The following is a 13,863-nucleotide window of genomic DNA, read 5'->3' on the forward strand; positions in this document are numbered from 1 at the left end:
TGGGCGTGGTGGCTCATGCCTTAATACCAGCACTTTGGGAGGCTGAGGCAGGCAGATTGCTTGAGTTCAGGAATTTGAGCTCAGCCTGGGCAACAACGGCAAAACCTCGTCTCTACTAAAAATACACAAAATTAGCCGGGTGTGCTGGCATGCGCCTATAGTCCCAGCTACTCGGGAGGCTGAGGTGGGAGAATCACCTGAGCCGGGGAGGTTGAGGCTGCAGTGAACCAAGATCACACCACTGCACTCCAGTCTTGACAACCAGAGTGAGATGCTGTCTCAAAAAACAAAAAATACAAATAAAAAATTTGTTAAAAAAAAGTAGCACCCAGCACCAAAGAGGAAATAATAATGATTTCTTGTAGATATAAGGCTAACCACTGTTTATAACGCAAAGATAACCTCCCTTCAGAGTTCCCCCAAGCTTAGGTGAAGTTGGTTGTGAGCAGGAGTAGTGAATTTCAAAATAATACACCTAGATTACTCTAAGAATATTTCTTTTGACTTCATTTACAATTTTATACAAAAGCAGAAGTTACCAAAGATTACTTATCTTCATATTTACCACAATCTTCTTACCCCAACCCCCACGTCTGTGTGTAATTAAAGGAAGCTTGTCAAGTAAGCTACCTATTTAATGCTCAGAATGAAAGAGAGTGTGTGTTGGGAGTTGGGGGACTGCTTGTGTGAAACATTTCTCTCTTCTGGATTTAAAACTTAGTCTTGGTTGCCAATCTGTTAACAGACAGTTTGTAAATGAAGGGGAAGAAAAATATATAAACTAGCTTTCTAATAAATCTGAAATTACAAATGTGAACCAAAGCAGAGAATAAATACTTGACCAAAAATATGTAAGTAAGTGGGTGTTAGGGAATCACAATTTTTAAATATCTCAAGTTTTTGATATGAAAGTTCTATTTCAAAGTTCTTCAAAATGATGCCTGATGTTCCTGCATGGTGTGTTCCAAATTTATGTAAATACAAGATGGAAACTGTGAAGTATGTACCTTCAAAAAAGAAGAAAAACACTGACATTTTATCTATATATATTTAATAGATTTATGAAGAACATATATAAACATATATAAATATAGATACATCATCAAGGAAGACTTAGGACATATGAACATGTGGCAGGGTTGGAAAGAACATAATTCTCTCCCAGAAGGGGAAGGGGGAGCTATACTTAATCAGATCCAGCTACAATGTCATTGGAAGTCATTTCTCGCCAAAAAGTATCTCCACGGCAAATTCTGATGGATAAATTTTCCATGCCTTTTGTTTATGTGGATTATCCAATTCATTTCTTGGTAGATAAAGCCTAAGAATAGAAAAAAAAAATATTACATTTTATATTGGGGCTCACCGAAAAGCCACACAGTTGGGTACCCACGTTAGAGCTGGAAGAAACAAAAAAAGAACCTCACCATGAATAGAACCCCAGCCCCTTTTTTGTGTCTCAGTTGGCTCCTTCCACCTTTTTATTGAGACTTAAAAATACTTTAATCTTCAGCAACACATCAGTAACACATGCTGACTCTTAGCATTGCTTTATATGGAATTAATGACATCCAAGTTTAATAAAATATCTAAATTTCTCTATGTGACAGATATCAGGGTAGACATGAATGAAAACCCAGTAATAAAATACTATATCTCTTTTAATTTATGTGTGAGGTTGCAATTTTTTGAATTTTTACAATCAGACCTTGGAAATGACCTTGAGCAGTAGGATATAACTCCCACATGCTGAGTGTTCCAATAATGGAACACTAGGCATAAATTGGTTAATCCATTTATGCCTAGTGTTCTAAATGATAGAAGTTAGCATTTTTGGCTAAACAACAATCTCATAACTAACAAAAACAGCTTTACCAAGTAGTATGTAAATTTAAATGTTACAGAAATCTTTAGAAATTTATATAAAAGTAAGAATAAAAGTGATCTAGCTTATCACTTCTCCAAAATGAACACAGTGTTTTAAAGGAAAAAAAACGGTATCCTTTAGCAAGAACCCCTTTTGAGGAGCAGCATCAAATGAAGCTCCACCTAGGTCTCACTTTTTGAGGGGCTTTGCTCATGTTAAGAGAAAAAGCTCATTGTTTGTATGCATCCAAAAAAAAAACTTGTAAAAATTTCCGTCAAATCCAAAGTTGACTCTATCAAAATCCATTAAATGTCTTGCATGGCGAGTGTGTAGACCAGAGGTTTAACTTCCTGCCGCCTTGCTGAACTTACAGAGTTATTCGATCCAGTTCACATTTGAAGAAAAGATTAGGACGGGATGTAACAATAACTACCAATTCATGCCACACATAATCACAGCCACTTCTTCAACTCTGACCTAAATCATTTACAAAATATTCTGTCCTTTTGTATTAAAGAGTATGGTTGATACAAAAAAAAAATCTCAATTTTTCACCATCACAAAACAAATGCTACTTACAGTGGAGAACTTCTAGACTGAGAAATGAATTTCCAAATATGGCAGAAGATGTTTTTGGAACAATAATCTCCAAACCCAATTAATAATTTTTCAGAAAGGTTTCCCAATTCAGTTATTAGAAAGCCACATTTGAATGGCTATTTAAATAGACCATTACTTTATGATATTTCTTAGCTGTATTCCTTAATACTGTGTCTTGTAACTTCTCCTAGATATAAGTGTGTCAGTCAGCTTTTCAGCTAGCTGAAGCCTCCCTAGGTCCTGCCTTACTTTAGCACAAAAGGTGATGGAGATTCGTCATTGGTAAATCAGCACCTACTGACAGGGACCTGACATATTGAAGGTGCTGAGCAGCCTCATATTGAACTTCTCCAAGAAGAATTTACTACCACACTTAAGATCTGATGATAATACTTTTGAACTCATAACACAGTCCTATGGCATGGACCCTGAGGATACTGCAACAGTGGGTCTCAAGACCAAATGTATTTTTAAAACAACCAAAGTAAGAGGAGTAAGGCAAGGAACAATGGTGGTTCAAGGATTTTTTGCTTTCTATAAATTAAGTTTATGACAACCAGCAAAAAGACTTGCCATTACACCTTATACATAGACATTGAAGATTAGGCTGTTTCTATGGGTTTATATTATATTCATACCTGTTATTTTGAATAAAAGATGTGTTGAACCAGAAGAAAAATGGACAATTGTCATAGTATTTAGGAAGATTCTAAAAAGAAAAAAAAATTTCAAAGTAAAACTGACACCAAGAACTAATCATTCCAAAGAAATTAAAGTTCCTTTCTTTATTCCTTTATATATTTATCAAACAATTATAACCATTAAATAGGTAGCACTCTGCAATCTATAACAATACACTCAAGACACAAAGGAGGAGGCTTTAAGAAAATGCTATTGCATTCTTTTGCTGTTTCTATCAAAATTTTCAAGGAATAGTATTTTTCCCATGATAGGTATTTAATTTAAATGCTGCTATTTGAATCTGGTTTAGACAGTGCCAAACAGACGCTACTAAAGACCTATGCCTATATATACCCAACTACATTGTAGTGAATTCTTATAATTTTTTTGTTGCCTCAGCATCCCTTTTAATTATAAATTGGATTTTCTGATATCAGAAGTGGGGTTCAGTCACCCTCAGCAGTTTCCAGTTCACCTCCTCCCAGTTTCTCCATGTGACTGATCCTGATATCTGCCTTATACAACCTTCTCCTGATGACCACTTCACTATGGGACAGCTAGATATAACCTACTTGACTCACCCCACAGACCCCCATACTCTGCAGGGACCATGTGGATACATCAGTGACCACCTCTCAGTCACAGCAGAGACTCATGGCTGCTTGTGTTAAACCAAATTAGACTTCCCCGCAGGAAACCTGCTCAGGTAGCACCTTACATCCCAACACAGGCTTCCACTCTCAGGTCCCTCCCTCGCTCTCGCTATTGCTCCCACCCATCAGTCGAGCACAGGTCTCCTGGATGGCTCCCCCTTCCAGTTGGCCCTGCGAAGTGTGCTGCCCTCTTCTCTCTGGAATTAATAAAAAACTGCTTTGGTTATTTCATGTGTTGTATTGTGCTGCCTTCTCTGTGTTTCACCCAACTGAGTCACCCAAACCTAACTCTCTTTCCAGTCAGTGCTCCCAGCTACTCAGGAGGCTGAGGTGGGAGGATTGCTTGAGTCCAGGAGGTTGAAGTTACAGTTAGCTATGATCATGCCACTGCACTCCAGCCTGGGTGACAGAGTGAGACCCTGTCTCAATTTCTTAATTTTTTAAAAAAGATGCAAAACAAAATGGAATCATTGCTATGCAGTAAAACATACCTTTGAGTTCTTTTGTTTTAGCATCTTGGCTTTCACTTTTTTTGTGTTTATTTTGTATTTTTTGTATTTGAGAATACATGTAAATTTAGAAAAATTTAGAAAATTTACAATTTAGAAAAAAATGAACAAAAATTATTTAAATTACATATGCTCTTTTAAAAAAATTTGTTATAGATCTGATTTATTGTTTTCCTCCCCTTAACCCTCCCTTGTTGGGAACTGTAGTAAAGCAAATCTTAAATAAAATCATTAGACCAGACAAGAACAATGGCAGAGGCTATTTTGTGATTACTCACCGAAGAGAAAAACTGTACTTTCACATCATCATACAGAAGTGGACCGTCGAATACATCAATTAATACTTTGTCTGTTTCAATGTCATGCAATATCTATGAATGAACACATGGAATTAAGAACTATAAACCTAGATAATGATAACAATGAAGGTCCTTTTCACTTATCATGACTTCCTGTATTTATCAAGTACTTTTGGTCTCACAGCCCAATCACTACATGCATAAATAATTATTAATAATCTTTTCTAGTTGCAATACTGTTATGTGTGTGTGTGTTTTCATTGGTTTTTTGTTTTTTGAGACAGAGTCTCACTGTCACCCAGGCTGAAGTGCAGTGGTGTGATCTCGGCTCACTGCAACCTCTGCCTTCCAGGTTCAAGTGATTCTTGTGCCTCAGCCTCCCGAGTAGCTGGGACTATAGGCACATGCCCTCACACCCAGCTAATTTTTGAATTTTTAGTAGAGATGGGGTTTCACTGTATTAGCCAGGCTGGTCTCAAACTCCTGGCTTCAAGTGATCCACTCCCCTGGGCCTCCCAAAGTGCTGGATTACAGGCATGAGCCACTGCACCCAGCCTGTTTTTTATGTCTTAAAGGCCAACATGTTTGAGGGTTATCATGAACCACTTTTCTTTTTTTTTTTTTTTTTTGAGACAGAGTCTTACTCTGTCGCCAGGCTGGAGTGCAGTGGCATGATCTCGGCTCACTGCAACTTCTGCCTCCCAGGTTCAGCTGATTCTCCAGCCTCAGCCTCCCAAGTAGCTGGGACTACAGGCACATGCCACCATGCCCAGCTAATTTTTGTATTTTTAGTAGAGACGGGGTTTCACCATGTTGGCCAGGATGGTCTCGATCTCTTGACCTCGTGATCCACCCGCCCTGGCCTCCCAAAGTGCTGGGATTACAGGCATGAGCCACCGTGCCCGGCCATGAGGCACTTTTCAAAAGTGCCGCACTTTTAAAAAGTATTGAATTTTCAAGGACTTCATGTCTAAAACACCAAAAGCAATGGCAACAAAAGCCAAAATTGACAAATGGGATCTAATTAAACTCAAGAGCTTCTGCACAGCAAAGGAAACTACCATCAGAGTGAACAGGCAACCTACAAAATGGGAGAAAATTTTCGCAACCTACTCATCTGACAAAGGGCTAATATCCAGAATCTACAATGAACTCCAACAAATTTACAAGAAAAAAACAAACAACCCCATCAAAAAGTGGGCAAAGGACATGAACAGACACTTCTCAAAAGAAGACATTTATGCAGCCAAAAGACACATGAAAAAATGCTCACCATCACTGGCCATCAGAGAAATGCAAATCAAAACCACAATGAGATACCATCTCACACCAGTTAGAACGGCAATCATTAAAAAGTCAGGAAACAACAGGTGCTGGAGAGGATGTGGAGAAATAGGAACACTTTTACACTGTTGGTGGGACTGTAAACTAGTTCAACCCTTGTGGAAGTCAGTGTGGCGATTCCTCAGGGATCTAGAACTAGAAATTCCATTCGACCCAGCCATCCCATTACTGGGTATATACCCAAAGGACTATAAATCATGCTGCTATAAAGACACATGCACACGTATGTTTATTGCGGCATTATTCACAATAGCAAAGACTTGGAACCAACCCAAATGTCCAACAATGATAGACTGGATTAAGAAAATGTGGCACATCTACACCATGGAATACTATGCAGCCATAAGAAATGATGAGTTCATGTCCTTTGTAGGGACATGGATGAAATTGGAAATCATCATTCTCAGTAAACTATCGCAAGAACAAAAAACCAAACACCGCATATTCTCACTCATAGGTGGGAATTGAACAATGAGAACACATGGACACAGGAAGGGGAACATCACACTTCAGGGACTGTTGTGGGTTGGGGGGAGGGGGGAGGGATAACATTGGGAGATATACCTAATGCTAGATGACGAGTTGGTGGGTGTAGTGCACCAGCATGGCACATGTATACATATGTAACTAACTGCACATTGGGCACATGTACCATAAAACCTAAAGTATAATAATAATAATAATAATAATTACAATAAAAGAAAAAAAAAAAAAAAAAAAAAAAAAAAAGATTAAAAAAAAAAAAAAAAAAAAAAAGTATTGAATTTTCCATTAGACTTTAATCAATTAAATATTATTATTTAATGTGTGTCATTTGATTTTCATGTGTTAGGGCCTTTTTTGAGAATACATTAAGAAGCTCAATTTTAAAGCTAGCATTGACATTCAAAAAAGCAATGCATAACTTATCATGGTTTTTTATTTTCTAAATTTAAAAAATAACAACGGGGGTCTGTAACACTTGGGGGTTGGGCCTGCCTGCCCCTCCCAAGGGAGGGGGAGAGTGGGGTCCCCCTGCTCATCATGTTTTATCAGAACTCTTGTGTTTGTCAATGGGATCTTTGAACTTGACCAGTGCAGGCTGCTGGATGGAGTGACCAAAGATAGCTCAAGTTTTGCAATGAATGACTTTGAAGCTGTACTAGTTCTTTGTCTCATTCTCATAGAAATAATGGCACCCACAATAAGAAAGGTCTATGCTAGACCCTGTGAAAAACATAAAAGTAGGTGCAGACTCAGTTGGCCCCTTCAGGGAGCTGTACACTTAAGAAACAATAGTAGAATGGTACATAATCAGTATGATAAAGACTGGGTGTGCTATTATGCACTACTGGAGGCTAGTTAACAGAAGGTGCAGAATGCAAAAATTTCATTAAGGAGGTAGAAATTGAATTGGGCATGAAGCAGTTTAGATAAAGGAAGAAGAGCTCTGAAAATAGAATCTAGTCCAAACGGAGGGAAAAAGACCAGCAATGACACAAAGTAGAAATTAGAAAAATGGGCCAGGCACGGTGACTCAAGCCTGTAATCCTAGCACTTTGGGAGGTTGAGGTGGGCAGATCACCTGAGGTCGGGAGTTTGAGACCAGCCTGACCAACACGGAGAAACCCCGTCTCTACTAATAATACAAAAGTAGCCAGGTGTGGTAGCACATGCCTGTAATCCCAGCTACTTGGGAGGCTGAGGCAGGAGAATTGCTTGAACCCAGGAGGCAGAGGTTGTGGTGAGCTGAGATTGTGACAGTGCACTCCAGCCTGGGCAACAAGAGCAAAACTCCGTCTCAAAAAAAAAAACAAAAGAAAAAGAAAAAGAAAAAGAAAAAAAATTGGAAAAACAACAACAAACAATGTCGGGCAGTGTGGCTCATGTTTATAATCCCAGCATGTTGCGAGGCTGAGGTGGACAGGCTGCTTGAGCCCAGGAGTCTGAGACCAGCCTGGGTAACATAGTAAGTCTCAGCCTCTACAAAAAATAAAAAAATTGGGGGACTGCTTGAGCTCAGGAGGTTGAGGCTGCAGTGAGCCATGATTATGCCACTGTGCTACAGCCTGGGTGACAGAATGAGACCCTGGCTCAAGAAAGAAAAAAAAAAGAAAGGAAGAAAGGAAGGAAAGAAAGAAATAACCAACTAACTAACTAACTAAATTAGAGCTGTGTTCCAAGAGCCAAAAGGGATGACCCAGTTGATTTGGAATGAAGTCTGCTGGTCAAGCTACTGATGGAAAAAAGCTCAGGTATTACGTTAGGGCTATTATATCTTCAGAGCTCAAGAGCCAAGGAAATAAGACAGAAGTTGTTGAAAAATATGGTGGAGCATTTCCTATGTGACAAAGAGGCCTGATAATTATCACATATAACACTTATTTAGTGATTTATAGTTTACAAAGAAACTTTATGTATATTATCTAATTTAATTCCCATTACACTTGAATGTGATATTTATTTTACAGATAAGGATGTTGAGCCAAAGGTGTTAACTGGCTCTGACTACGGGCACACAGTGTGTCTTCTGCTCTACCTACAATTTTTCACAATGAGAGCAATATTTCAGGATGCATATTTCAGGATTCTATACATTGCATTATAGAAGGAGAAAGAAAGGGTAAGGAGACCACTGCAGAAATCTAGGCACGAGCAAAGGAGATTCTGGACAATTAGTGGCAGTGAGAACAGAAAGGAAGGAGAACATAGAAAACTGTCAAAGGCATAATCAACAGAGATTGATGACTAACTGGATTTAGGGGTCGAGGCAAAGAGAATCAAAGCCCAAGGCATGAGTGGAAGAATGCTGGTGCCATTTGCAGAGGCAGAGAGAAAGCTCCTTGATAATTCAGACTGGCGAATGCATTTGAGCTGGAGTGGAAACTGTTCATGTGGCAGCTCCTGCATCTACAACTCAGTGGGTGCTCATAAATAGCTGTTCAGTAAATGAACAGGTAACAGTTGAAGTAAGGGGAATGGGTCATCCTTTAAGAATAAAGCATTTGCTAAGAACACAAAGCCAAGGGTCAGGCCTGGGTGAATGCCCTCAGTCGGGAGAGGCCAAAAAAGCCGGGGGCAGAGTGGGGAGGGGGTGGCAGGGAATAGGGTTAGTAATAGGAGAATTTGAGACAAAGGCCTGGGTAGGAATTCTGAAAGTTTATGGTTATTAGACCATGAAGGATGCTTTCTTACTGTTTCAGAAAAGGTATACAGTTTTAGGCATTTCTTCACTGTAGCAAAACATTGACTACCAGGTCCCTTTTGCTTTGGATAAAGAGGTTCCTCCCCAGTTCATTCACTCTTGCATTGTTTCTCACAGGGTCGGCCCACAGAACCTCTGACTTAGAATCACTTGGGACATTGCTAAGTCTGTAGATTCCTGGGCCCCATTCCAGATTTCCTGAATCATACTTCGGGGGTACAACCTAGGAATGTAAATCTTTACAAGCTCCTCAGTGGTTTTCATGCACACTAAACTTTTAGAATCAGTGCTATATAATAAAAGATCAAATGACTGAGAAGAGAATATGGCTAAAAATGACCAGATATGTAAATTAAAATCCTTAATATATTCCTGGGAACATGCTCAGTGTTTGTGGAAGTGTGAAAGGCAAAGCAACACTGACCACAAATAAATTCTGGAAAGCACCCTGAAAAAACTGTTTTGAACAAACAGGTTAATTTATCTCTGGTTTGCATCTAAACCCAGTGACACCAAGTTGGATGGTAACCAGAAAGCGTTATGGAATCTCTTTATGGTGAGTGATAGTTTAGGGAGGTGAACATTGCTGGTTTGACATTCAGCCTTAAAACAAACATCAGATTTTTTCAATTCACATGTTTTCTCTTACCGAACAATTTCCTAATGAAGTACTGGAAAAGACAACCTTTTTCTCCATTACTATTTGGACTTCTAGATCACATACATCACCTGTTCCAACAAAATGAAATTAAAAAGTTAGGTTGGTTAGTGTGAACATCAATACGTCTCACCAATTAACATCATGGATTAAAAAGAGAAAAAATTATCCAAGCTAACAATGTATCAATAGTTACTTATTTGGTCTTGCATGGATTTTGTCTTTGAAAGACAAGGCTTCAAGCCCAGTTCTGTCTCCTAAAGCAGATTTTATAAGATGAGAGAAGAGAAAAAAATACATATAGTTCAGCTTCAAAGACTTAGAATCCCATCACTTTATCTTCCCAGAAAAAATATTTAGGGAAGCTAGGCCAGGCACGGTGGCTCACACCTGTAATCCTAGCACTTTGGGAGGGCGAGGTGGGTGGATTACTTGAGGTCAGGAGTTCTAAACCAGCATGGCCAAGATGGTGAAACCCCATCTCTACTAAAAATACAAAAATTAGCCAGGCATGGTGGCACATGCCTGTAATCCTAGCTACTTGGGAGGCTGAGACAGGAGAATTGCTTGAACCCAGAAGGCAGAGGCTGCAGTGAACCGAGATCACACCACTGCACTCCAGCCTGGGCGACAGAACAAGACTCTGTCTCCAAAAAAACAAAAGAAAAAGAAAATTCAGGAAAGGTGACTTGCAACCTTTCTTGCTAATATGTTGCTTTCTTCAGACTTCTAATCATAATGATTCTTAATAATAAATACTGTCGTTTAACTACTTTGGTCCTACTTTAAGGCCAGTTCCTGATGCAACCTCTATAAAAATATAGGATAGTTATATCCAAAAATTCCCGTGGTGTTCCGTATATATTTACAGACAAAGGCTTTTTTGTTCCTTTTTTTCCAATTCAAATGACCCACTTCCCTTAGCGTTTCCTCAAAGACTTGGTTTCTCGGCCAATTAATTTTTTTATTGCTTTCCTCTCAACTCTACATTAATTTTAATTTAAATATTCACAAAACTAAAGGTAGAGAATTAAAACAAATATTGTAATAAACTAGTGTATTAATTATCTTTGATTGCTCATCTGATATGCTGTTTGTTTTCTTTTCATTTAATTTTGTTTTCACTAACACCATGATATTCATTTGTCATTAGAAATCACAGTTTCTTGCCTCAGTTCCTCTTTCCCATTCCAGGTGCAGAACTTCTTTCTATTGATGTCTACCAGAAATCAGTGAAATGTAGAACTAAACTCAGAAGGCTAAAAATACCAGGCTGTCTGTGTGGACACCAGCATCCTGGCCCCATGGCACCTAGAGCACCCAGCACTGGCACCATCTCAGGTCCACAAGCTGGCTGCTAGAAGAGGTTTGCTTTAGGGGTTCCGAAGCATCGCCTCCCTGCTACCTCTCCGGCAGTGGGAGTGGTGAGGCCCCATCCCTTCCACACAGACACATCCTGCTTTCCCGCCTCCCCTGAGTGTAAGCTAGGAGTGAGAGGGTTACAGATGGAGGAGAGAGGGGAAAGGGAGAGCCCAGGGTGATGAGAAAAAAATATGCCTCTAAAAGAAGGTGAGAAAATGATACTATACGGAGACACCTCTACCAAGGCAAACTCTGAACTAGAGGTGGTTCTGAGAAATAAGCAGGCTTGAAGCCACATGGGTCCTCCTCCTCCCTCATCAGAGGCTCCCTCTGCCCGGAAAAGTCCACCCTGGGTTGAGACCAGAGGAGCAATGAGAACAGGAGAGATGGGAAGAGGATGAAGTCCCTCAAATTGGTGATGGAAAAGAAAAAGTGAAGAACATCGAAGGGCTGGCAATCCATGGGCAATTGCAGGAGGAGGGACATACATGAGGAGGAGTTCCTGTGTGAGGATATGTAAAAAGACAGGTATGAGTTAGGCTCATTTGCATATATAACTATGAGCAAAACTCTCCCAGAGTGGGGACATCGGCCCTCCTGCCCAATTCTTCAATTATACATAAAGCACTTACCACGAATCGAATAAATAATGAATCTTTTTATAAACAGTATCTGTCTTGGAGGGAGATTCCAGTTGTAGAGATGTTTCACTTGTGCAAAATATCCAACATATCTATTCTGAAAAGCAACAGAAATCTTCCTTTAAGTGGAGATGAAAAGTCTAAAGTCAGCATTCCTTTTTTTTTTTTTTTTTTTTTTTGCATAACGCTTGTTAATGGAGGTAAGTAATTAAGAAAACATTTACTGGATGCCATTATATAACTAGACATTTTTAGGGATGCTGCCCCACAACTATCTACCTTGAGGGAAAAATACTGAATTCAGTGCAATGGGGAAGTAACAAGGATGGAGCCAGGCCCTGTTTATAGGCTGCTTATGGTTGAGAGGGCAACTAATCAGAAGCACAACAAAACGGTTACAGCATCATTAGTGTCCAGATAGAAGCTTAGTTATGACTGAGTTAGAGGAAGGCTTGTGGTTTGGTGAAGAGCAGCTTCCTGGGGAATGGTATAAGTGAAAACTCCAGAGGAATACCTCCAAACCTCAGTAGCAGGTTTCCCGTCATTCTTCTCTTGTTCCTGACAGCTAGAATTTCTTCACTTTGCATTTCCTCAATTCTGTTTTCTCAAGGAAGCCCTGGAATTCTCTTAGCCTTGTCCTTTCCCTGGGACAAGCTGTTCACAAGGCTCTCCCCTGAATCTTTCTTCAAGGTATTGAAGAGCTCTGGTACTCAATCAACTGGTTCAGAATTCAAAAGTTGGCCATCATGGTGGCTCCCGCCTGTAATTCCAGTACTTTGGGAGGCCAAGGTGGGCAGGTCACCTGGCGTCAGGAGTTTGAGACCAGCCTCGCCAACAGGGTGAAACCCTGTCTCTGCTAAAAATACAAAAACAGGCCATGCGTGGTGATGGGCACCTATAATCCCAGCCACTTGGGAGGCTGGGGCAAGAGAATCGCTTGAACCCAAGAGGTCGAGGTTGCAGTGAGCTGAGATTGCACCACTGCATTCTAGTCTGGGCGACAGAGCGAGACTCTGTCTCAAAAATTAAAAACAAAACAAAACAAAACAAAACTCATAAGTTCACAGACTGTTCCTTACCCATTGGGAAATGCTCATTAAAGTAACTAACTGCCATACTTCCCTTTAGAAAGGGCCAGTCATGAGACAGGCTCATGAAAGTCCTTAACTTAGGAGTAGATGTAGTCAGTAGAATGGCCCACAATGCAGGATCAGAATGTGATGGTGTCTGAGAATCACCACCAGACACAGAGGGCACTCTATCCTGAGGTCTTGCCAACACAGCTCTCAAACGTGCAGCTGAGACCCTGTGTTGCTTTTTCGGTGAATCAGAAGAGATTCAGTTGCAGCCTTTGGTGTGCTAGTTCTGGACTAAAGTTAGGGAAACTATGCACGACTGCAGAAGAAATGGGGATGGGCAGATGTGTGGGGAGAGTTGTTGGAGGAGCTCTATCTAGCATCCCCTTAGCTTCTGCCACTAGATTCTCCACCTTTCCCTAAGGGCTGTAAACCACCAGGGCCCTCAAGCTGCTTGTGCTCCCACGCTTCCTTCTCCTACAACTTAAAACAACAGGGACTTGTAGTAGAAAGTAATACAACTAACACATAGGAGGCACTCACTACAAACAAAAAGATATTATGAGAAAAGGGTGGAAAGATGGGTAAGCCACGGGCTTTGCCTTTAAAGGGGATACAGAAGTCACCACTTCAAATAACTAGAGAATGATGCAAAGTGACACAGTCCCTAAAAGAAACACAAAGGGCTCCAAGAATTGAAAAAGCAAGAGACTACTTCAGGCTGAGAAGGGAAAGGGATTCTAGGAAAAGGGGAATGAGCAATGGCATGAGGGTATCAAGTGTCCGTAGGCTGGGAAAGGGCACACAGTCTAAATGTGTTGGAGTATGGGATGTGTGCATGCACATAGCGGAAGAGAAGGTTGGAAAAGTCAAAGTGTGGCTCTTGAGTGCCAGGTTGAAACGTTTAGTTTCTTGCCATTGGCAGTGGGGACATAGTATGGATTTTGAGCATGGAAATGGCATGATTAGGGCTGCACTTCAGTAAATTC

General features: G+C 40.2%; 1 protein-coding gene across 1 annotated transcript in view; it reads right to left on the reverse strand.

Moving 5' to 3' along the window:
* Positions 1 to 1,034: 1,034 nt before the first annotated feature.
* The window catches only part of TPTE2 (transmembrane phosphoinositide 3-phosphatase and tensin homolog 2), a 130,327-nt gene continuing 117,498 nt past the window's right edge, over positions 1,035 to 13,863 (reverse strand). The window contains 6 exon segments of the mRNA XM_054529366.2: positions 1,035 to 1,224; positions 1,227 to 1,321; positions 3,106 to 3,176; positions 4,589 to 4,681; positions 9,787 to 9,866; positions 11,790 to 11,895. Coding sequence (XP_054385341.2) covers positions 1,187 to 1,224; positions 1,227 to 1,321; positions 3,106 to 3,176; positions 4,589 to 4,681; positions 9,787 to 9,866; positions 11,790 to 11,895 — 483 coding nt within the window. The 3' untranslated portion in view covers positions 1,035 to 1,186.

Source organism: Pongo abelii, chromosome 14 (assembly GCF_028885655.2).
Source record: "Pongo abelii isolate AG06213 chromosome 14, NHGRI_mPonAbe1-v2.0_pri, whole genome shotgun sequence".
NCBI classification, from domain to species: domain Eukaryota; kingdom Metazoa; phylum Chordata; class Mammalia; order Primates; family Hominidae; genus Pongo; species Pongo abelii.